Source organism: Asterias amurensis, chromosome 16 (assembly GCF_032118995.1).
Source record: "Asterias amurensis chromosome 16, ASM3211899v1".
NCBI lineage: Eukaryota > Metazoa > Echinodermata > Asteroidea > Forcipulatida > Asteriidae > Asterias > Asterias amurensis.
This window is the reverse complement of record NC_092663.1, coordinates 3,637,359-3,659,332: the sequence shown is the minus strand read 5'-3', so window position 1 is coordinate 3,659,332 and position 21,974 is coordinate 3,637,359. Positions and strand designations below refer to the sequence as shown.

At 38.2% G+C, this 21,974-nt stretch overlaps 1 protein-coding gene across 1 annotated transcript in view; it reads left to right on the top strand.

Annotated features, from left to right (window-relative positions):
• The window catches only part of LOC139949164 (uncharacterized), a 53,565-nt gene that overhangs the window by 29,639 nt on the left and 1,952 nt on the right, over positions 1–21,974 (top strand). Inside the window, exons 77-129 of the mRNA XM_071947564.1 lie at positions 59–218; positions 393–551; positions 664–1,022; positions 1,147–1,303; positions 1,485–1,559; positions 1,661–2,004; positions 2,131–2,290; positions 2,465–2,623; positions 2,735–3,093; positions 3,219–3,375; positions 3,557–3,631; positions 3,733–4,076; positions 4,203–4,362; positions 4,537–4,692; positions 4,804–5,162; positions 5,287–5,464; positions 6,381–6,446; positions 6,548–6,891; positions 7,018–7,177; positions 7,352–7,437; positions 8,106–8,262; positions 8,444–8,518; positions 8,620–8,963; positions 9,090–9,249; positions 9,424–9,582; positions 9,695–10,053; positions 10,178–10,334; positions 10,516–10,590; positions 10,692–11,035; positions 11,162–11,321; positions 11,496–11,651; positions 11,763–12,121; positions 12,246–12,423; positions 13,337–13,402; positions 13,504–13,847; positions 13,974–14,133; positions 14,308–14,466; positions 14,578–14,936; positions 15,061–15,217; positions 15,399–15,473; positions 15,575–15,918; positions 16,045–16,204; positions 16,379–16,537; positions 16,649–17,007; positions 17,132–17,288; positions 17,772–18,032; positions 18,452–18,610; positions 18,724–19,082; positions 19,205–19,361; positions 19,579–19,653; positions 19,755–20,098; positions 20,225–20,384; positions 20,562–20,647. Coding sequence (XP_071803665.1) covers positions 59–218; positions 393–551; positions 664–1,022; positions 1,147–1,303; positions 1,485–1,559; positions 1,661–2,004; positions 2,131–2,290; positions 2,465–2,623; positions 2,735–3,093; positions 3,219–3,375; positions 3,557–3,631; positions 3,733–4,076; positions 4,203–4,362; positions 4,537–4,692; positions 4,804–5,162; positions 5,287–5,464; positions 6,381–6,446; positions 6,548–6,891; positions 7,018–7,177; positions 7,352–7,437; positions 8,106–8,262; positions 8,444–8,518; positions 8,620–8,963; positions 9,090–9,249; positions 9,424–9,582; positions 9,695–10,053; positions 10,178–10,334; positions 10,516–10,590; positions 10,692–11,035; positions 11,162–11,321; positions 11,496–11,651; positions 11,763–12,121; positions 12,246–12,423; positions 13,337–13,402; positions 13,504–13,847; positions 13,974–14,133; positions 14,308–14,466; positions 14,578–14,936; positions 15,061–15,217; positions 15,399–15,473; positions 15,575–15,918; positions 16,045–16,204; positions 16,379–16,537; positions 16,649–17,007; positions 17,132–17,288; positions 17,772–18,032; positions 18,452–18,610; positions 18,724–19,082; positions 19,205–19,361; positions 19,579–19,653; positions 19,755–20,098; positions 20,225–20,384; positions 20,562–20,647 — 10,800 coding nt within the window. The remainder of the gene's footprint in view (positions 1–58; positions 219–392; positions 552–663; positions 1,023–1,146; positions 1,304–1,484; positions 1,560–1,660; positions 2,005–2,130; positions 2,291–2,464; positions 2,624–2,734; positions 3,094–3,218; positions 3,376–3,556; positions 3,632–3,732; positions 4,077–4,202; positions 4,363–4,536; positions 4,693–4,803; positions 5,163–5,286; positions 5,465–6,380; positions 6,447–6,547; positions 6,892–7,017; positions 7,178–7,351; positions 7,438–8,105; positions 8,263–8,443; positions 8,519–8,619; positions 8,964–9,089; positions 9,250–9,423; positions 9,583–9,694; positions 10,054–10,177; positions 10,335–10,515; positions 10,591–10,691; positions 11,036–11,161; positions 11,322–11,495; positions 11,652–11,762; positions 12,122–12,245; positions 12,424–13,336; positions 13,403–13,503; positions 13,848–13,973; positions 14,134–14,307; positions 14,467–14,577; positions 14,937–15,060; positions 15,218–15,398; positions 15,474–15,574; positions 15,919–16,044; positions 16,205–16,378; positions 16,538–16,648; positions 17,008–17,131; positions 17,289–17,771; positions 18,033–18,451; positions 18,611–18,723; positions 19,083–19,204; positions 19,362–19,578; positions 19,654–19,754; positions 20,099–20,224; positions 20,385–20,561; positions 20,648–21,974) is intronic.

The following is a 21,974-nucleotide window of genomic DNA, read 5'->3' as shown; positions in this document are numbered from 1 at the left end:
TGAAGAAGTTGCATCAAGGGTAATTTCTGAGGTTCACTTTATAATTCTCTCCTCACAGGTGATCACATTCACACCAGTCAGTGATCAACCCTTGCAGAAGTTCTTAAAAACTGGAAATGAAGTCATTAAAGGGGTTGTGGCATTCCGTGTGACTGTCCTAGAGGTCACTGGTGTTTCGTCTGCAACTTTGGAACTACATGTATTGGGCTGTGCAGAAGGTAAGTCGTAGTAGCAGGAATACAGTATTCCTGTTAGTTGTACGTGATAAATGATTTGTTTTTTCCAAATTCACGATACAAATAGGCAACCCTTAAAAATAAAAAGTCTAAAGACCTAGTCCTTTTGTTTGTATATCAAACTGATTCCAATCCCCTCTTTTTGTTTTGTCCCAGAATTCACCACAACCCAGGTAACAACTACAGCAGTCTCTGTGACAACACCAACAACGACAACCGAAGAATCAACTAGCACTGTGGCAGTTACAACACCAACTCAGACAACCACAGAACGAACAACAACCTCAACAACATCTCTGGTTTCAACCACAGAGGGTAAAGACATACAGTTTTATATTCTGAGAAATAAAAATGACTATAGCAATAACCTTAGATCTGATAAAAAAAAAACTTTCAGTGTTAATAAAACCCATTTCTGTCTGTTCAGGGTACTGTCTTCAAAATATGGATAGCGAAAGCGGTGTAGAGACAAAGGACCAGACAAATGGAAATCTTTTCACAGATGAGTCAGGCTTTCTCACATTTTCCGAGTTGCCAATTGAGCAGTCTGTTGGCAACAGTGCTGTTTTAGAGCGAAAGTTCAATAGCAATGTCAATGTTCGTGGAGTTCTGATCACTTTGAAGAAAATCACATCAAGTGTTACTTCTGGACAAGCAGAAAGAATGACCACACCAAAGACAGGATCAAAGCCACCACAGTCAGTCAAATTCACTTTCACATTACTTGCAAAGAGAGTAGACGAGAAAGATTTCAAGCAAGTGGTGATCAAAAATACAATCACGGAGGTGAGTGAGAACAGTTTTTAACTAATCCACTTTTATTTATTTTTTTCATTTTTATTTTTTAACAATGTGCTCATTGATTATGAATCTTGAAGTAAAGCAGATACTCCCATTCTCCTGTTCACAGTTTACCTTGACTATTGAGGGTATTCAATCAGAAGTCAAGGTATTTCCCATGAACGAACCATCACTAGAAGGTATAAAGGAACTCCAGATCAAGTTCATTGATGTCTCAGGTGTCAGCGAAGCAACTATTGAGTTAACTGTCTTGGGATGTGCTGAAGGTAATTATATTCGTTTACCAAGTAAAAAACTTTTTCCCTCAATAAAACTCAGTTTGACTAAAAATTTGTTCGGTTGGTCTGCCAGGGTTTTATGATTTCAGATCACTCAATACACATTTGCTAACATTAGGTATCACCACAGATAGAATTAATTAACACCAGTACTTTCTTGCCGTTTTAGAAGTCTCAACAACTACACAAACTACAACTAGCAGTACTGTCAGCACCACAACTCCTCAACTATCAACAACTCCAGGTAATTAAGAATAACCGATAATCAACCAAGCATTCATTTTTACAGCTTTTTGCACAAACATACATGACTTTCATACGATTACTGATTTATTTACCTTGCAGGTTACTGTTTGGAGAATATGGATGGTGAAGAAGGCCTTCAGAAAGGTTTTACACCTACCTCAGATCTAATTACTTTACAAGTAGAAAATGGAACAACTTACATCAAGTTCGACACCTTGCCTTTAGTTGTGGGAGACAACTACCCGCCCAGTGTTGATGGCACTTTAACAAGATCAGCCTCTATCAGAGCAATCAGCATTAGGCTTGTTCCATCATCATCTTCCTCGACACCATCTCCGTCAGGAACTGAGGAACTTGTGTCTGTGACTGTCAAATTCTTCACCAAGAAGGAGACAGACGATGACTTTAAGCCCCTGTTGCTGGAAGACAACCAAGAACCAAAGGTGAATATAACAAATAATCTAACACTCTTATTTTCAGAGTCAAGTATTATAAAACATGTGAAGATATCTGAAGAATTTGCATCAAGGGTAATTTCTGAGGTTCACTTTATAATTCTCTCCCCACAGGTGATCACATTCACACCAGTCAGTGATCAACCCTTGCAGAAGTTCTTAAAAATTGGAAATGAAGTCATTAAAGGGGTTGTGGCATTCCGTGTGACTGTCCTAGAGGTCACTGGTGTTTCGTCTGCAACTTTGGAACTACATGTATTGGGCTGTGCAGAAGGTAAGTCGTAGTAGCAGGAATACAGTATTCCTGTTAGTTGTACGTGATAAATGATTTGTTTTTTCCAAATTCACGATACAAATAGGCAACCCTTAAAAATAAAAAGTCTAAAGACCTAGTCCTTTTGTTTGTATATCAAACTGATTCCAATCCCCTCTTTTTGTTTTGTCCCAGAATTCACCACAACCCAGGTAACAACTACAGCAGTCTCTGTGACAACACCAACAACGACAACCGAAGAATCAACTAGCACTGTGGCAGTTACAACACCAACTCAGACAACCACAGAACGAACAACAACCTCAACAACATCTCTGGTTTCAACAACAGAGGGTAAATACATACAGTTTTATGTTCTGAAGAGTAAACATTACTATAGTAGTAACCTTAGATCTGATTTAAAAAAACTTTCATTGTTAATAATACCCATTTCTGTTCATTCAGGGTACTGTCTTCAAAATATGGATAGCGAAAGCGGTGTAGAGACGAAGGACCAGACAAGAGGAAATCTTTTCACAGATGAGTCAGGCTTTCTCACATTTTCCGAGTTGCCAATTGAGCAGTCTGTTGGCAACAGTGCTGTTTTAGAGCGAAAGTTCAATAGCAATGTCAATGTTCGTGGAGTTCTGATCACTTTGAAGAAAATCACATCAAGTGTTACTTCTGGACAAGCAGAAGGAATGACCACACCAAAGACAGGATCAACGCCACCACAGTCAGTCAAATTCACTTTCACATTACTTGCAAAGAGAGTAGACGAGAAAGATTTCAAGCAAGTGGTGATCAAAAATACAATCACGGAGGTGAGTGAGAACAGTTTTTAACTAATCCACTTTTATTTATTTTTTTTCCTTTTTATTTTTTAACAATGTGCTCATTGATTATGAATCTTGAAGTAAAGCACATACTCCCATTCTCCTGTTCACAGTTTACCTTGTCTATTGAGGGTATTCAATCAGAAGTGAAGGTATTTCCCATGAACGAACCATCACTAGAAGGTATAAAGGAACTCCAGATCAGGTTTATTGATGTCTCAGGTGTCAGCGGAGCAACTATTGAGTTAACTGTCTTGGGATGTGCTGAAGGTAATTATATTCGTTTACCAAGTAAAAAACTTTTTCCCTCAATAAAACTCAGTTTGACTAAAAATTTGTTCATTTGGTCTGCCAGGGTTTTATGATTTCAGATCACTCAATACACATTTGCTAGCATTAGGTATCACCACAGATAGAATTAATTAACACCAGTACTTTCTTGCCGTTTTAGAAGTCTCAACAACTACGCAAACTACAACTAGCAGTACTGTCAGCACCACAACTCCTCAACTATCAACAACTCCAGGTAATTAAGAATAACCGATAATCAACCAAGCATTCATTTTTACAGCTTTTTGCACAAACATACATGACTTTCATACGATTACTGATTTATTTACCTTGCAGGTTACTGTTTGGAGAATATGGATGGTGAAGAAGGCCTTCAGAAAGGTTTTACACCTACCTCAGATCTAATTACTTTACAAGTAGAAAATGGAACAACTTACATCAAGTTCGACACCTTGCCTTTAGTTGTGGGAGACAACTACCCGCCCAGTGTTGATGGCACTTTAACAAGATCAGCCTCTATCAGAGCAATCAGCATTAGGCTTGTTCCATCATCATCTTCCTCGACACCATCTCCGTCAGGAACTGAGGAACTTGTGTCTGTGACTGTCAAATTATTCACCAAGAAGGAGACAGACGATGACTTTAAGCCCCTGTTGCTGGAAGACAACCAAGAACCAAAGGTGAATATAACAAATAATCTAACACTCTTATTTTCAGAGTCAAGTATTATAAAACATGTGAAGATATCTGAAGAAGTTGCATCAAGGGTAATTTCTGAGGTTCACTTTATAATTCTCTCCCCACAGGTGATCACATTCACACCAGTCAGTGATCAACCCTTGCAGAAGTTCTTAAAAACTGGAAATGAAGTCATTAAAGGGGTTGTGGCATTCCGTGTGACTGTCCTAGAGGTCACTGGTGTTTCGTCTGCAACTTTGGAACTACATGTATTGGGCTGTGCAGAAGGTAAGTCGTAGTAGCAGGAATACAGTATTCCTGTTAGTTGTACGTGATAAATGATTTGTTTTTTCCAAATGCACGATACAAATAGGCAACCCTTAAAAATAAAAAGTCTGAAGACCTAGTCCTTTTGTTTGTATATCAAACTGATTCCAATCCCCTCTTTTTGTTTTGTCCCAGAATTCACCACAACCCAGGTAACAACTACAGCAGTCTCTGTGACAACACCAACAACGACAACCGAAGAATCAACTAGCACTGTGGCAGTTACAACACCAACTCAGACAACCACAGAACGAACAACCTCAACAACATCTCTGGTTTCAACAACAGAGGGTAAATACATACAGTTTTATGTTCTGAAGAGTAAACATTACTATAGTAGTAACCTTAGATCTGATTTTAAAAAACTTTCATTGTTAATAATACCTCTTTCTGTCTGTTCAGGGTACTGTCTTCAAAATATGGATAGCGAAAGCGGTGTAGAGACAAAGGACCAGACAAGAGGAAATCTTTTCACAGATGAGTCAGGCTTTCTCACATTTTCCGAGTTGCCAATTGAGCAGTCTGTTGGCAACAGTGCTGTTTTAGAGCGAAAGTTCAATAGTAATGTCAATGTTCGTGGAGTTCTGATCACTTTGAAGAAAATCACATCAAGTGTTACTTCTGGACAAGCAGAAGGAATGACCACACCAAAGACAGGATCAACGCCACCACAGTCAGTCAAATTCACTTTCACATTACTTGCAAAGAGAGTAGACGAGAAAGATTTCAAGCAAGTGGTGATCAAAAATACAATCACGGAGGTGAGTGAGAACAGTTTTTAACTAATCCACTTTTATTTATTTTTTTCCTTTTTATTTTTTAACAATGTGCTCATTGATTATGAATCTTGAAGTAAAGCAAAAACTTCCATTCTCCTGTTCACAGTTTACCTTGTCTATTGAGGGTATTCAATCAGAAATGAAGGTATTTCCCATGAACGAACCATCACTAGAAGGTATAAAGGAACTCCAGATCAGGTTCATTGATGTCTCAGGTGTCAGCGGAGCAACTATTGAGTTAACTGTCTTGGGATGTGCTGAAGGTAATCACATTCGTTTACAAAGTAAAGAACCCCCCCCCCCCCCCCAAAGTGTTTTAGCATTAAATTTTGTTGGACAATTACAAAGACAAGTTTTGGTACAAATTGCACATTACCACATATGGAAATACTTTTCTCAAAGTAATTTTTGACACATCTTATCCTGTTTTCCACTAGGTTTGTTAGATTGTGATTTCTTCTTATTCTCCATTGAAACAGGGTTTTAAAACATTACCTATTTCTTTACAACATTCACGTTGGCCCTTTACTATAGTAATATTCTACAAACAACTAATTATTGAACAATAACTTTTGCTTTTACAGAGTTTTCAACAACAGAATATGTGACAACCAAATCCCCTACAACTAAAGGTAAAATAATTGTACTTATTAAGAGAAGAGTCTTGATAACAAGTGCATGTGTTTACTATAATACCAGGAAAAATGTATGAGCATCTTGGATGGATTCATTCTGTTGTGTTCTGAACATTAAAAAATATTTTGATTAATCCTTTAGGTTTGCCAACAGGAGACACTTTGCTATCGACTACTACCATCAAGGGCCGTCCTCCTCGTAAGCGAATCCATTTGTCTCTTCACACTTGCAATGTTTTTTGTTATGCATAATGAATCCTTTCATTGCTACAGACTAACAAAATATCTTTTAACTACTATAAAGTCAGGTCAGTTTGTTCAACTCAGACAGAGTTCAAATTCTGCTACTTGATTTTGTTATTGAGAATTTATTAACGTAATGAACTGCCTCTGGCCACTGAATATTCCCACCCGAGTAATATGTATGTGATTTTTTTCACAGTACTGAGGTAAGTACCAAGTATACAGTAATAAACACTCAATGGTGTATATGGGTAAAAACCAAAATGAATAATATTTATCCCTGATGTTCTAAATTGTTATGCACTTTTCTTAAAACCTAAAGCACCAACGACCGCTACAACAACCAAGACCAGCAGCACTACAAGTCATCAGCTATCAACAACTCAAGGTAATTAAGAATAACTTATAGTCAACCAAAACTTCATTCTTACAGCTTTTTGCACAAACATACATGACTTTCATACGATTACTGATTTATTTACCTTGCAGGTTACTGTTTGGAGAATATGGATGGTGAAGAAGGCCTTCAGAAAGGTTTTACACCTACCTCAGATCTAATTACTTTACAAGTAAAAAATGGAACAACTTACATCAAGTTTGACACCTTGCCTTTAGTTGTGGGAGACAACTACCCGCCCAGTGTTGATGGCACTTTAACAAGATCAGCCTCTATCAGAGCAATCAGCATTAGGCTTGTTCCATCATCATCTTCCTTGACACCATCTCCGACAGGAACTGAGGAACTTGTGTCTGTGACTGTCAAATTCTTCACCAAGAAGGAGACAGACGATGACTTTAAGCCCCTGTTGCTGGAAGACAACCAAGAACCAAAGGTGAATATAACAAATAATCTAACACTCTTATTTTCAGAGTCAAGTATTATAAAACATGTGAAGATATCTGAAGAAGTTGCATCAAGGGTAATTTGTGAGGTTCACTTTATAATTCTCTCCCCACAGGTGATCACATTCACACCAGTCAGTGATCAACCCTTGCAGAAGTTCTTAAAAACTGGAAATGAAGTCATTAAAGGGGTGGTGGCATTCCGTGTGACTGTCCTAGAGGTCACTGGTGTTTCGTCTGCAACTTTGGAACTACATGTATTGGGCTGTGCAGAAGGTAAGTCGTAGTAGCAGGAATACAGTATTCCTGTTAGTTGTATGTGATAAATGATTTGTTTTTTCCAAATGCACGATACAAATAGGCAACCCTTAAAAATAAAAAGTCTGAAGACCTAGTCCTTTTGTTTGTATATCAAACTGATTCCAATCCCCTCTTTTTGTTTTGTCCCAGAATTCACCACAACCCAGGTAACAACTACAGCAGTCTCTGTGACAACACCAACAACGACAACCGAAGAATCAACTAGCACTGTGGCAGTTACAACACCAACTCAGACAACCACAGAACGAACAACAACCTCAACAACATCTCTGGTTTCAACCACAGAGGGTAAAGACATACAGTTTTATATTCTGAGAAATAAAAATGACTATAGCAATAACCTTAGATCTGATAAAAAAAAAACTTTCAGTGTTAATAATACCCATTTCTGTCTGTTCAGGGTACTGTCTTCAAAATATGGATAGCGAAAGCGGTGTAGAGACAAAGGACCAGACAAGAGGAAATCTTTTCACAGATGGGTCAGGCTTTCTCACATTTTCCGAGTTGCCAATTGAGCAGTCTGTTGGCAACAGTGCTGTTTTAGAGCGAAAGTTCAATAGCAATGTCAATGTTCGTGGAGTTCTGATCACTTTGAAGAAAATCACATCAAGTGTTACTTCTGGACAAGCAGAAAGAATGACCACACCAAAGACAGGATCAAAGCCACCACAGTCAGTCAAATTCACTTTCACATTACTTGCAAAGAGAGTAGACGAGAAAGATTTCAAGCAAGTAGTGATCAAAAATACAATCACGGAGGTGAGTGAGAACAGTTTTTAACTAATCCACTTTTATTTATTTTTTTCATTTTTATTTTTTAACAATGTGCTCATTGATTATGAATCTTGAAGTAAAGCAGATACTCCCATTCTCCTGTTCACAGTTTACCTTGACTATTGAGGGTATTCAATCAGAAGTCAAGGTATTTCCCATGAACGAACCATCACTAGAAGGTATAAAGGAACTCCAGATCAAGTTCATTGATGTCTCAGGTGTCAGCGAAGCAACTATTGAGTTAACTGTCTTGGGATGTGCTGAAGGTAATTATATTCGTTTACCAAGTAAAAAACTTTTTCCCTCAATAAAACTCAGTTTGACTAAAAATTTGTTCGGTTGGTCTGCCAGGGTTTTATGATTTCAGATCACTCAATACACATTTGCTAACATTAGGTATCACCACAGATAGAATTAATTAACACCAGTACTTTCTTGCCGTTTTAGAAGTCTCAACAACTACGCAAACTACAACTAGCAGTACTGTCAGCACCACAACTCCTCAACTATCAACAACTCCAGGTAATTAAGAATAACCGATAATCAACCAAGCATTCATTTTTACAGCTTTTTGCACAAACATACATGACTTTCATACGATTACTGATTTATTTACCTTGCAGGTTACTGTTTGGAGAATATGGATGGTGAAGAAGGCCTTCAGAAAGGTTTTACACCTACCTCAGATCTAATTACTTTACAAGTAGAAAATGGAACAACTTACATCAAGTTCGACACCTTGCCTTTAGTTGTGGGAGACAACTACCCGCCCAGTGTTGATGGCACTTTAACAAGATCAGCCTCTATCAGAGCAATCAGCATTAGGCTTGTTCCATCATCATCTTCCTTGACACCATCTCCGTCAGGAACTGAGGAACTTGTGTCTGTGACTGTCAAATTATTCACCAAGAAGGAGACAGACGATGACTTTAAGCCCCTGTTGCTGGAAGACAACCAAGAACCAAAGGTGAATATAACAAATAATCTAACACTCTTATTTTCAGAGTCAAGTATTATAAAACATGTGAAGATATCTGAAGAAGTTGCATCAAGGGTAATTTCTGAGGTTCACTTTATAATTCTCTCCCCACAGGTGATCACATTCACACCAGTCAGTGATCAACCCTTGCAGAAGTTCTTAAAAACTGGAAATGAAGTCATTAAAGGGGTTGTGGCATTCCGTGTGACTGTCCTAGAGGTCACTGGTGTTTCGTCTGCAACTTTGGAACTACATGTATTGGGCTGTGCAGAAGGTAAGACTTAGTAGCAGGAATACAGTATTCCTGTTAGTTGTACGTGATAAATGATTTGTTTTTTCCAAATGCACGATACAAATAGGCAACCCTTAAAAATAAAAAGTCTGAAGACCTAGTCCTTTTGTTTGTATATCAAACTGATTCCAATCCCCTCTTTTTGTTTTGTCCCAGAATTCACCACAACCCAGGTAACAACTACAGCAGTCTCTGTGACAACACCAACAACGACAACCGAAGAATCAACTAGCACTGTGGCAGTTACAACACCAACTCAGACAACCACAGAACGAACAACAACCTCAACAACATCTCTGGTTTCAACCACAGAGGGTAAAAACATACAGTTTTATATTCTGAGAAATAAAAATGACTATAGCATTAACCTTAGATCTGATAAAAAAAAAACTTTCAGTGTTAATAATACCCATTTTTTGCTGTTCAGGGTACTGTCTTCAAAATATGGATAGCGAAAGCGGTGTAGAGACAAAGGACCAGACAAGAGGAAATCTTTTCACAGATGAGTCAGGCTTTCTCACATTTTCCGAGTTGCCAATTGAGCAGTCTGTTGGCAACAGTGCTGTTTTAGAGCGAAAGTTCAATAGCAATGTCAATGTTCGTGGAGTTCTGATCACTTTGAAGAAAATCACATCAAGTGTTACTTCTGGACAAGCAGAAAGAATGACCACACCAAAGACAGGATCAACGCCACCACAGTCAGTCAAATTCACTTTCACATTACTTGCAAAGAGAGTAGACGAGAAAGATTTCAAGCAAGTGGTGATCAAAAATACAATCACGGAGGTGAGTGAGAACAGTTTTTAACTAATCCACTTTTATTTATTTTTTTCCTTTTTATTTTTTAACAATGTGCTCATTGATTATGAATCTTGAAGTAAAGCAAAAACTTCCATTCTCCTGTTCACAGTTTACCTTGACTATTGAGGGTATTCAATCAGAAGTGAAGGTATTTCCCATGAACGAACCATCACTAGAAGGTATAAAGGAACTCCAGATCAAGTTCGTTGATGTCTCAGGTGTCAGCGAAGCAACTATTGAGTTAACTGTCTTGGGATGTGCTGAAGGTAATTATATTCGTTTACCAAGTAAAAAACTTTTTCCCTCAATAAAACTCAGTTTGACTAAAAATTTGTTCGGTTGGTCTGCCAGGGTTTTATGATTTCAGATCACTCAATACACATTTGCTAACATTAGGTATCACCACAGATAGAATTAATTAACACCAGTACTTTCTTGCCGTTTTAGAAGTCTCAACAACTACGCAAACTACAACTAGCAGTACTGTCAGCACCACAACTCCTCAACTATCAACAACTCCAGGTAATTAAGAATAACCGATAATCAACCAAGCATTCATTTTTACAGCTTTTTGCACAAACATACATGACTTTCATACGATTACTGATTTATTTACCTTGCAGGTTACTGTTTGGAGAATATGGACGGTGAAGAAGGCCTTCAGAAAGGTTTTACACCTACCTCAGATCTAATTACTTTACAAGTAGAAAATGGAACAACTTACATCAAGTTCGACACCTTGCCTTTAGTTGTGGGAGACAACTACCCGCCCAGTGTTGATGGCACTTTAACAAGATCAGCCTCTATCAGAGCAATCAGCATTAGGCTTGTTCCATCATCATCTTCCTTGACACCATCTCCGACAGGAACTGAGGAACTTGTGTCTGTGACTGTCAAATTATTCACCAAGAAGGAGACAGACGATGACTTTAAGCCCCTGTTGCTGGAAGACAACCAAGAACCAAAGGTGAATATAACAAATAATCTAACACTCTTATTTTCAGAGTCAAGTATTATAAAACATGTGAAGATATCTGAAGAAGTTGCATCAAGGGTAATTTCTGAGGTTCACTTTATAATTCTCTCCCCACAGGTGATCACATTCACACCAGTCAGTGATCAACCCTTGCAGAAGTTCTTAAAAACTGGAAATGAAGTCATTAAAGGGGTTGTGGCATTCCGTGTGACTGTCCTAGAGGTCACTGGTGTTTCGTCTGCAACTTTGGAACTACATGTATTGGGCTGTGCAGAAGGTAAGTCGTAGTAGCAGGAATACAGTATTCCTGTTAGTTGTACGTGATAAATGATTTGTTTTTTCCAAATGCACGATACAAATAGGCAACCCTTAAAAATAAAAAGTCTGAAGACCTAGTCCTTTTGTTTGTATATCAAACTGATTCCAATCCCCTCTTTTTGTTTTGTCCCAGAATTCACCACAACCCAGGTAACAACTACAGCAGTCTCTGTGACAACACCAACAACGACAACCGAAGAATCAACTAGCACTGTGGCAGTTACAACACCAACTCAGACAACCACAGAACGAACAACCTCAACAACATCTCTGGTTTCAACAACAGAGGGTAAATACATACAGTTTTATGTTCTGAAGAGTAAACATTACTATAGTAGTAACCTTAGATCTGATTTTAAAAAACTTTCATTGTTAATAATACCTCTTTCTGTCTGTTCAGGGTACTGTCTTCAAAATATGGATAGCGAAAGCGGTGTAGAGACAAAGGACCAGACAAGAGGAAATCTTTTCACAGATGAGTCAGGCTTTCTCACATTTTCCGAGTTGCCAATTGAGCAGTCTGTTGGCAACAGTGCTGTTTTAGAGCGAAAGTTCAATAGTAATGTCAATGTTCGTGGAGTTCTGATCACTTTGAAGAAAATCACATCAAGTGTTACTTCTGGACAAGCAGAAGGAATGACCACACCAAAGACAGGATCAACGCCACCACAGTCAGTCAAATTCACTTTCACATTACTTGCAAAGAGAGTAGACGAGAAAGATTTCAAGCAAGTGGTGATCAAAAATACAATCACGGAGGTGAGTGAGAACAGTTTTTAACTAATCCACTTTTATTTATTTTTTTCCTTTTTATTTTTTAACAATGTGCTCATTGATTATGAATCTTGAAGTAAAGCAAAAACTTCCATTCTCCTGTTCACAGTTTACCTTGTCTATTGAGGGTATTCAATCAGAAATGAAGGTATTTCCCATGAACGAACCATCACTAGAAGGTATAAAGGAACTCCAGATCAGGTTCATTGATGTCTCAGGTGTCAGCGGAGCAACTATTGAGTTAACTGTCTTGGGATGTGCTGAAGGTAATCACATTCGTTTACAAAGTAAAGAACCCCCCCCCCCCCAAAGTGTTTTAGCATTAAATTTTGTTGGACAATTACAAAGACAAGTTTTGGTACAAATTGCACATTACCACATATGGAAATACTTTTCTCAAAGTAATTTTTGACACATCTTATCCTGTTTTCCACTAGGTTTGTTGGATTGTGATTTCTTCTTATTCTCCATTGAAACAGGGTTTTAAAACATTACCTATTTCTTTACAACATTCACGTTGGCCCTTTACTATAGTAATATTCTACAAACAACTAATTATTGAACAATAACTTTTGCTTTTACAGAGTTTTCAACAACAGAATATGTGACAACCAAATCCCCTACAACTAAAGGTAAAATAATTGTACTTATTAAGAGAAGAGTCTTGATAACAAGTGCATGTGTTTACTATAATACCAGGAAAAATGTATGAGCATCTTGGATGGATTCATTCTGTTGTGTTCTGAACATTAAAAAATATTTTGATTAATCCTTTAGGTTTGCCAACAGGAGACACTTTGCTATCGACTACTACCATCAAGGGCCGTCCTCCTCGTAAGCGAATCCATTTGTCTCTTCACACTTGCAATGTTTTTTGTTATGCATAATGAATCCTTTCATTGCTACAGACTAACAAAATATCTTTTAACTACTATAAAGTCAGGTCAGTTTGTTCAACTCAGACAGAGTTCAAATTCTGCTACTTGATTTTGTTATTGAGAATTTATTAACGTAATGAACTGCCTCTGGCCACTGAATATTCCCACCCGAGTAATATGTATGTGATTTTTTTCACAGTACTGAGGTAAGTACCAAGTATACAGTAATAAACACTCAATGGTGTATATGGGTAAAAACCAAAATGAATAATATTTATCCCTGATGTTCTAAATTGTTATGCACTTTTCTTAAAACCTAAAGCACCAACGACCGCTACAACAACCAAGACCAGCAGCACTACAAGTCATCAGCTATCAACAACTCAAGGTAATTAAGAATAACTTATAGTCAACCAAAACTTCATTCTTACAGCTTTTTGCACAAACATACATGACTTTCATACGATTACTGATTTATTTACCTTGCAGGTTACTGTTTGGAGAATATGGATGGTGAAGAAGGCCTTCAGAAAGGTTTTACACCTACCTCAGATCTAATTACTTTACAAGTAAAAAATGGAACAACTTACATCAAGTTTGACACCTTGCCTTTAGTTGTGGGAGACAACTACCCGCCCAGTGTTGATGGCACTTTAACAAGATCAGCCTCTATCAGAGCAATCAGCATTAGGCTTGTTCCATCATCATCTTCCTTGACACCATCTCCGACAGGAACTGAGGAACTTGTGTCTGTGACTGTCAAATTCTTCACCAAGAAGGAGACAGACGATGACTTTAAGCCCCTGTTGCTGGAAGACAACCAAGAACCAAAGGTGAATATAACAAATAATCTAACACTCTTATTTTCAGAGTCAAGTATTATAAAACATGTGAAGATATCTGAAGAAGTTGCATCAAGGGTAATTTCTGAGGTTCACTTTATAATTCTCTCCCCACAGGTGATCACATTCACACCAGTCAGTGATCAACCCTTGCAGAAGTTCTTAAAAACTGGAAATGAAGTCATTAAAGGGGTGGTGGCATTCCGTGTGACTGTCCTAGAGGTCACTGGTGTTTCGTCTGCAACTTTGGAACTACATGTATTGGGCTGTGCAGAAGGTAAGTCGTAGTAGCAGGAATACAGTATTCCTGTTAGTTGTACGTGATAAATGATTTGTTTTTTCCAAATGCACGATACAAATAGGCAACCCTTAAAAATAAAAAGTCTGAAGACCTAGTCCTTTTGTTTGTATATCAAACTGATTCCAATCCCCTCTTTTTGTTTTGTCCCAGAATTCACCACAACCCAGGTAACAACTACAGCAGTCTCTGTGACAACACCAACAACGACAACCGAAGAATCAACTAGCACTGTGGCAGTTACAACACCAACTCAGACAACCACAGAACGAACAACAACCTCAACAACATCTCTGGTTTCAACAACAGAGGGTAAATACATACAGTTTTATGTTCTGAAGAGTAAACATTACTATAGTAGTAACCTTAGATCTGATTTTAAAAAACTTTCATTGTTAATAATACCCATTTCTGTTCATTCAGGGTACTGTCTTCAAAATATGGATAGCGAAAGCGGTGTAGAGACGAAGGACCAGACAAGAGGAAATCTTTTCACAGATGAGTCAGGCTTTCTCACATTTTCCGAGTTGCCAATTGAGCAGTCTGTTGGGAACAGTGCTGTTTTAGAGCGAAAGTTCAATAGCAATGTCAATGTTCGTGGAGTTCTGATCACTTTGAAGAAAATCACATCAAGTGTTACTTCTGGACAAGCAGAAGGAATGACCACACCAAAGACAGGATCAACGCCACCACAGTCAGTCAAATTCACTTTCACATTACTTGCAAAGAGAGTAGACGAGAAAGATTTCAAGCAAGTGGTGATCAAAAATACAATCACGGAGGTGAGTGAGAACAGTTTTTAGCTAATCCACTTTTATTTATTTTTTTCCTTTTTATTTTTTAACAATGTGCTCATTGATTATGAATCTTGAAGTAAAGCACATACTCCCATTCTCCTGTTCACAGTTTACCTTGTCTATTGAGGGTATTCAATCAGAAGTGAAGGTATTTCCCATGAACGAACCATCACTAGAAGGTATTAAGGAACTCCAGATCAGGTTTATTGATGTCTCAGGTGTAAGCGGAGCAACTTTTGAGTTAACTGTCTTGGGATGTGCTGAAGGTAATTATATTCGTTTACCAAGTAAAAAACTTTTTCCCTCAATAAAACTCAGTTTGACTAAAAATTTGTTCGGTTGGTCTGCCAGGGTTTTATGATTTCAGATCACTCAATACACATTTGCTAACATTAGGTATCACCACAGATAGAATTAATTAACACCAGTACTTTCTTGCCGTTTTAGAAGTCTCAACAACTACGCAAACTACAACTAGCAGTACTGTCAGCACCACAACTCCTCAACTATCAACAACTCCAGGTAATTAAGAATAACCGATAATCAACCAAGCATTCATTTTTACAGCTTTTTGCACAAACATACATGACTTTCATACGATTACTGATTTATTTACCTTGCAGGTTACTGTTTGGAGAATATGGATGGTGAAGAAGGCCTTCAGAAAGGTTTTACACCTACCTCAGATCTAATTACTTTACAAGTAGAAAATGGAACAACTTACATCAAGTTCGAAAGCTTGCCTTTGGAGGTGGGAGACAACTACCCGCCCAGTGTTGATGGCACTTTAACAAGATCAGCCTCTATCAGAGCAATCAGCATTAGGCTTGTTCCATCATCATCTTCCTCGACACCATCTCCGACAGGAACTGAGGAACTTGTGTCTGTGACTGTCAAATTCTTCACCAAGAAGGAGACAGACGATGACTTTAAGCCCCTGTTGCTGGAAGACAACCAAGAACCAAAGGTGAATATAACAAATAATCTAACACTCTTATTTTCAGAGTCAAGTATTATAAAACACGTGAAGATATCTGAAGAAGTTGCATCAAGGGTAATTTCTGAGGTTCACTTTATAATTCTCTCCCCACAGGTGATCACATTCACACCAGTCAGTGATCAACCCTTGCAGAAGTTCTTAAAAACTGGGAATGAAGTCATTAAAGGGGTTGTGGCATTCCGTGTGACTGTCCTAGAGGTCACTGGTGTTTCGTCTGCAACTTTGGAACTACACGTATTGGGCTGTGCAGAAGGTAAGTCGTAGTAGCAGGAATACAGTATTCCTGTTAGTTGTACGTGATAAATGATTTGTTTTTTCCAAATTCACGATACAAATAGGCAACCCTTAAAAATAAAAAGTCTAAAGACCTAGTCCTTTTGTTTGTATATCAAACTGATTCCAATCCCCTCTTTTTGTTTTGTCCCAGAATTCACCACAACCCAGGTAACAACTACAGCAGTCTCTGTGACAACACCAACAACGACAACCGAAGAATCAACTAGCACTGTGGCAGTTACAACACCAACTCAGACAACCACAGAACGAACAACAACCTCAACAACATCTCTGGTTTCAACAACAGAGGGTAAATACATACAGTTTTATGTTCTGAAGAGTAAACATTACTATAGTAGTAACCTTAGATCTGATTTTAAAAAACTTTCATTGTTAATAATACCCATTTCTGTTCATTCAGGGTACTGTCTTCAAAATATGGATAGCGAAAGCGGTGTAGAGACGAAGGACCAGACAAGAGGAAATCTTTTCACAGATGAGTCAGGCTTTCTCACATTTTCCGAGTTGCCAATTGAGCAGTCTGTTGGGAACAGTGCTGTTTTAGAGCGAAAGTTCAATAGCAATGTCAATGTTCGTGGAGTTCTGATCACTTTGAAGAAAATCACATCAAGTGTTACTTCTGGAAAAGCAGAAGGAATGACCACACCAAAGACAGGATCAACGCCACCACAGTCAGTTAAATTCACTTTCACATTACTTGCAAAGAGAGTAGACGAGAAAGATTTCAAGCAAGTGGTGATCAAAAATACAATCACGGAGGTGAGTGAGAACAGTTTTTAACTAATCCACTTTTATTTATTTTTTTCCTTTTTATTTTATAACAATGTGCTCATTGATTATGAATCTTGAAGTAAAGCACATACTCCCATTCTCCTGTTCACAGTTTACCTTGTCTATTGAGGGTATTCAATCAGAAGTGAAGGTATTTCCCATGAACGAACCATCACTAGAAGGTATTAAGGAACTCCAGATCAGGTTTATTGATGTCTCAGGTGTCAGCGGAGCAACTATTGAGTTAACTGTCTTGGGATGTGCTGAAGGTAATTATATTCGTTTACCAAGTAAAAAACTTTTTCCCTCAATAAAACTCAGTTTGACTAAAAATTTGTTCGTTTGGTCTGCCAGGGTTTTATGATTTCAGATCACTCGATACACATTTGCTAGCATTAGGTATCACCACAGATAGAATTAATTAACACCAGTACTTTCTTGCCGTTTTAGAAGTCTCAACAACTACGCAAACTACAACTAGCAGTACTGTCAGCACCACAACTCCTCAACTATCAACAACTCCAGGTAATTAAGAATAATCGATAATCAACCAAGCATTCATTTTTACAGCTTTTTGCACAAACATACATGACTTTCATACGATTACTGATTTATTTACCTTGCAGGTTACTGTTTGGAGAATATGGATGGTGAAGAAGGCCTTCAGAAAGGTTTTACACCTACCTCAGATCTAATTACTTTACAAGTAGAAAATGGAACAACTTACATCAAGTTCGACACCTTGCCTTTAGTTGTGGGAGACAACTACCCGCCCAGTGTTGATGGCACTTTAACAAGATCAGCCTCTATCAGAGCAATCAGCATTAGGCTTGTTCCATCATCATCTTCCTCGACACCATCTCCGACAGGAACTGAGGAACTTGTGTCTGTGACTGTCAAATTCTTCACCAAGAAGGAGACAGACGATGACTTTAAGCCCCTGTTGCTGGAAGACAACCAAAAACCCAAGGTGAATATAGCAAAAAATCTAACACACTTATTTCCAGAGTCAAGTACTAAAAACATGTGAAGATTTCTGAAGAAATTGCATTAAGAGTAATTTCTGAGGTTCACGTTATAATTCTCTCCCCACAGGTGATCACATTCACACCAGTCAGTGATCAACCCTTGCAGAAGTTCCTAAAACTTGGAAATGAAGTCATTGAAGGGGTTGTGGCATTCCGTGTGACTGTCCTAGAGGTCACTGGTGTTTCGTCTGCAACTTTGGAACTGCATGTATTGGGCTGTGCAGAAGGTAAGCTGATAGTAGCAGGAATACAGTATTCCTGTTACTTGTATGTAAGAAATTATTTGTTTCTTGAAATGCCTGTTACAAATAGGCAAGCCTTTAAAATAAACAGTCTTAAGACCCAGTCCTTTTGTTTGAATTACAAACTGTTCTGATTCCAATCCCCTTTTTGTTTTGTCCCAGAATTCACCACAACCCAGGTAACAACTACAGCAGTCTCTGTGACAACACCAACAACGACAACCGAAGAATCAACAAGCACTGTGGCAGTTACAACACCAACTCAGACAACCACAGAACGAACAACAACCTCAACAACATCTCTGGTTTCAACCACAGAGGGTAAAGACATACAGTTTTGTATTCTGAGAAATAAAAATGACTATAGCAGTAACCTTAGATCTGATTTTAAAAAAAACTATCAGTGTTAATAATACCCATTTCTGTCCGTTCAGGGTACTGTCTTCAAAATATGGATAGCGAGAGCGGTGTAGAGACAAAGGACCAGACAAGAGGAAATCTCTTGACAGATGAGTCAGGCTTTCTCACATTTTCCGAGTTACCAATCGAACAGTCTGTTGGCAACAGTGCTGTTCTGGAGAGAAAGTTCAATAGCAATATCAATGTTCGTGGAGTTCTTATCACTTTGAAGAAAATCACATCAAGTGTTACTTCTGGACAAGCAGAAGGAACGACCACACCAAAGACGGGATCAACGTCACCACAGTCAGTCAAATTCACTTTCACGTTACTTGCAAAGAGAGTAGACGAGACAGATTTCAAGCAAGTGGTGATCAAAAATACAATCACGGAGGTGAGTGGGAACATTTTTTAACTAATCCATTTATAATTATTGTTTTCACTTTTATTTTTCACAATGTGCTCATTGATTATAAATCTTGTAGTCAAGCAAAAACTCTCTTCTCCTGTTCACAGTTTACCTTGACTATTGAGGGTATTCAATCGGAAGTGAAGGTATTTGCAGAGGACGAACCATCACTACAAGGTATAACGGAACTTCAGATCAAGTTCATCGATGTCTCAGGTGTCAGCGGAGCAACTATTGAGTTAACTGTCTTGGGATGTGCTGAAGGTAATAAAATTCGTTTACCAAGTAAAGAACTTTTTCCCTCAATAAAATTCAGTTTGACCAAGAACTTTTTTCCTCAATAAAACTCAGTCTGACCAAAAAGTTAGTTTGTTTGGTCTGCCAGTGTTTCATGATTTCAGATCACTCAATACACATTTGCTAACATTGGGTATCACAACAGATGGAATTAATTTACACAAGATCTTTCTTGCCGTTTTAGAAGTCTCAACAACTACGCAAACTACAACTAGCAGTACTGTTAGCACCACAACTCCTCAGCTATCAACAACTCCAGGTAATTACGAATATGCGATAAATAACCAAGCCTTCATTCTTACAGCTTTTTGAACAAACATACATGACTTTCATACCATTACTGATTTATTTACCTTGCAGGTTACTGTTTGGAGAATATGGATGGTGAAGAAGGCCTTCAGGAAGGTTTTACACCTACCTCAGATCTAATTACTTTACAAGTAGAAAATGGAACAACTTACATCAAGTTCGAAAGCTTGCCTTTGGAGGTGGGAGACAACAACCTGCCCAGTGTTGATGGCATTTTAACAAGATCTGCCTCTATCAGAGCAATCAGTATTAGGCTTGTTCCATCATCATCTTCCTCGACACCATCTCCGACTGGAAATGAGGAACTCGTGTCTGTGACTATAAATTTCTTCACCAAGAAGGAGAGAAACGATGACTTTAAGCCCCTGTTGCTGGAAGACAGCCAAGAACCCAAGGTGAATATAACAAATAATCTTACACACTTATTTTCAGAGTCAAGTTATATAAAACATGTGAAGATTTCTGAAGAAATTGCATCAAGAGTAATTTCTGAGGTTCACGTTATAATTCTCTCCCCACAGGTGATCACATTCACACCAGTCAGTGATCAACCCTTGCAGAAGTTCCTAAAACTTGGAAATGAAGTCATTGAAGGGGTTGTGGCATTCCGTGTGACTGTCCTAGAGGTCACTGGTGTTTCGTCTGCAACTTTGGAACTGCATGTATTGGGCTGTGCAGAAGGTAAGCTGATAGTAGCAGGAATACAGTATTCCTGTTACTTGTATGTAAGAAATTATTTGTTTCTTGAAATGCACGTTACAAATAGGCAAGCCTTTAAATTAAACAGTCTTAAGACCCAGTCCTTTTGTTTGAATTACAAACTGTTCTGATTCCAATCCCCTTTTTGTTTTGTCCCAGAATTCACCACAACCCAGGTAACAACTACAGCAGTCTCTGTGACAACACCAACAACGACAACCGAAGAATCAACAAGCACTGTGGCAGTTACAACACCAACTCAGACAACCACAGAACGAACAACAACCTCAACAACATCTCTGGTTTCAACCACAGAGGGTAAAGACATACAGTTTTGTATTCTGAGAAATAAAAATGACTATAGCAGTAACCTTAGATCTGATTTAAAAAAAAACTATCAGTGTTAATAATACCCATTTCTGTCCGTTCAGGGTACTGTCTTCAAAATATGGATAGCGAGAGCGGTGTAGAGACAAAGGACCAGACAAGAGGAAATCTCTTGACAGATGAGTCAGGCTTTCTCACATTTTCCGAGTTACCAATCGAACAGTCTGTTGGCAACAGTGCTGTTCTGGAGAGAAAGTTCAATAGCAATATCAATGTTCGTGGAGTTCTTATCACTTTGAAGAAAATCACATCAAGTGTTACTTCTGGACAAGCAGAAGGAACGACCACACCAAAGACGGGATCAACGTCACCACAGTCAGTCAAATTCACTTTCACATTACTTGCAAAGAGAGTAGACGAGACAGATTTCAAGCAAGTGGTGATCAAAAATACAATCACGGAGGTGAGTGGGAACATTTTTTAACTAATCCACTTATAATTATTGTTTTCACTTTTATTTTTCACAATGTGCTCATTGATTATAAATCTTGTAGTCAAGCAAAAACTTTCTTCTCCTGTTCACAGTTTACCTTGACTATTGAGGGTATTCAATCGGAAGTGAAGGTATTTGCAGAGGACGAACCATCACTACAAGGTATAACGGAACTTCAGATCAAGTTCATCGATGTCTCAGGTGTCAGCGGAGCAACTATTGAGTTAACTGTCTTGGGATGTGCTGAAGGTAATAAAATTCGTTTACCAAGTAAAGAACTTTTTCCCTCAATAAAATTCAGTTTGACCAAGAACTTTTTCCCTCAATAAAACTCAGTCTGACCAAAAAGTTAGTTTGTTTGGTCTGCCAGTGTTTCATGATTTCAGATCACTCAATACACATTTGCTAACATTGGGTATCACAACAGATGGAATTAATTTACACAAGATCTTTCTTGCCGTTTTAGAAGTCTCAACAACTACGCAAACTACAACTAGCAGTACTGTTAGCACCACAACTCCTCAGCTATCAACAACTCCAGGTAATTACGAATATGCGATAAATAACCAAGCCTTCATTCTTACAGCTTTTTGAACAAACATACATGACTTTCATACCATTACTGATTTATTTACCTTGCAGGTTACTGTTTGGAGAATATGGATGGTGAAGAAGGCCTTCAGGAAGGTTTTACACCTACCTCAGATCTAATTACTTTACAAGTAGAAAATGGAACAACTTACATCAAGTTC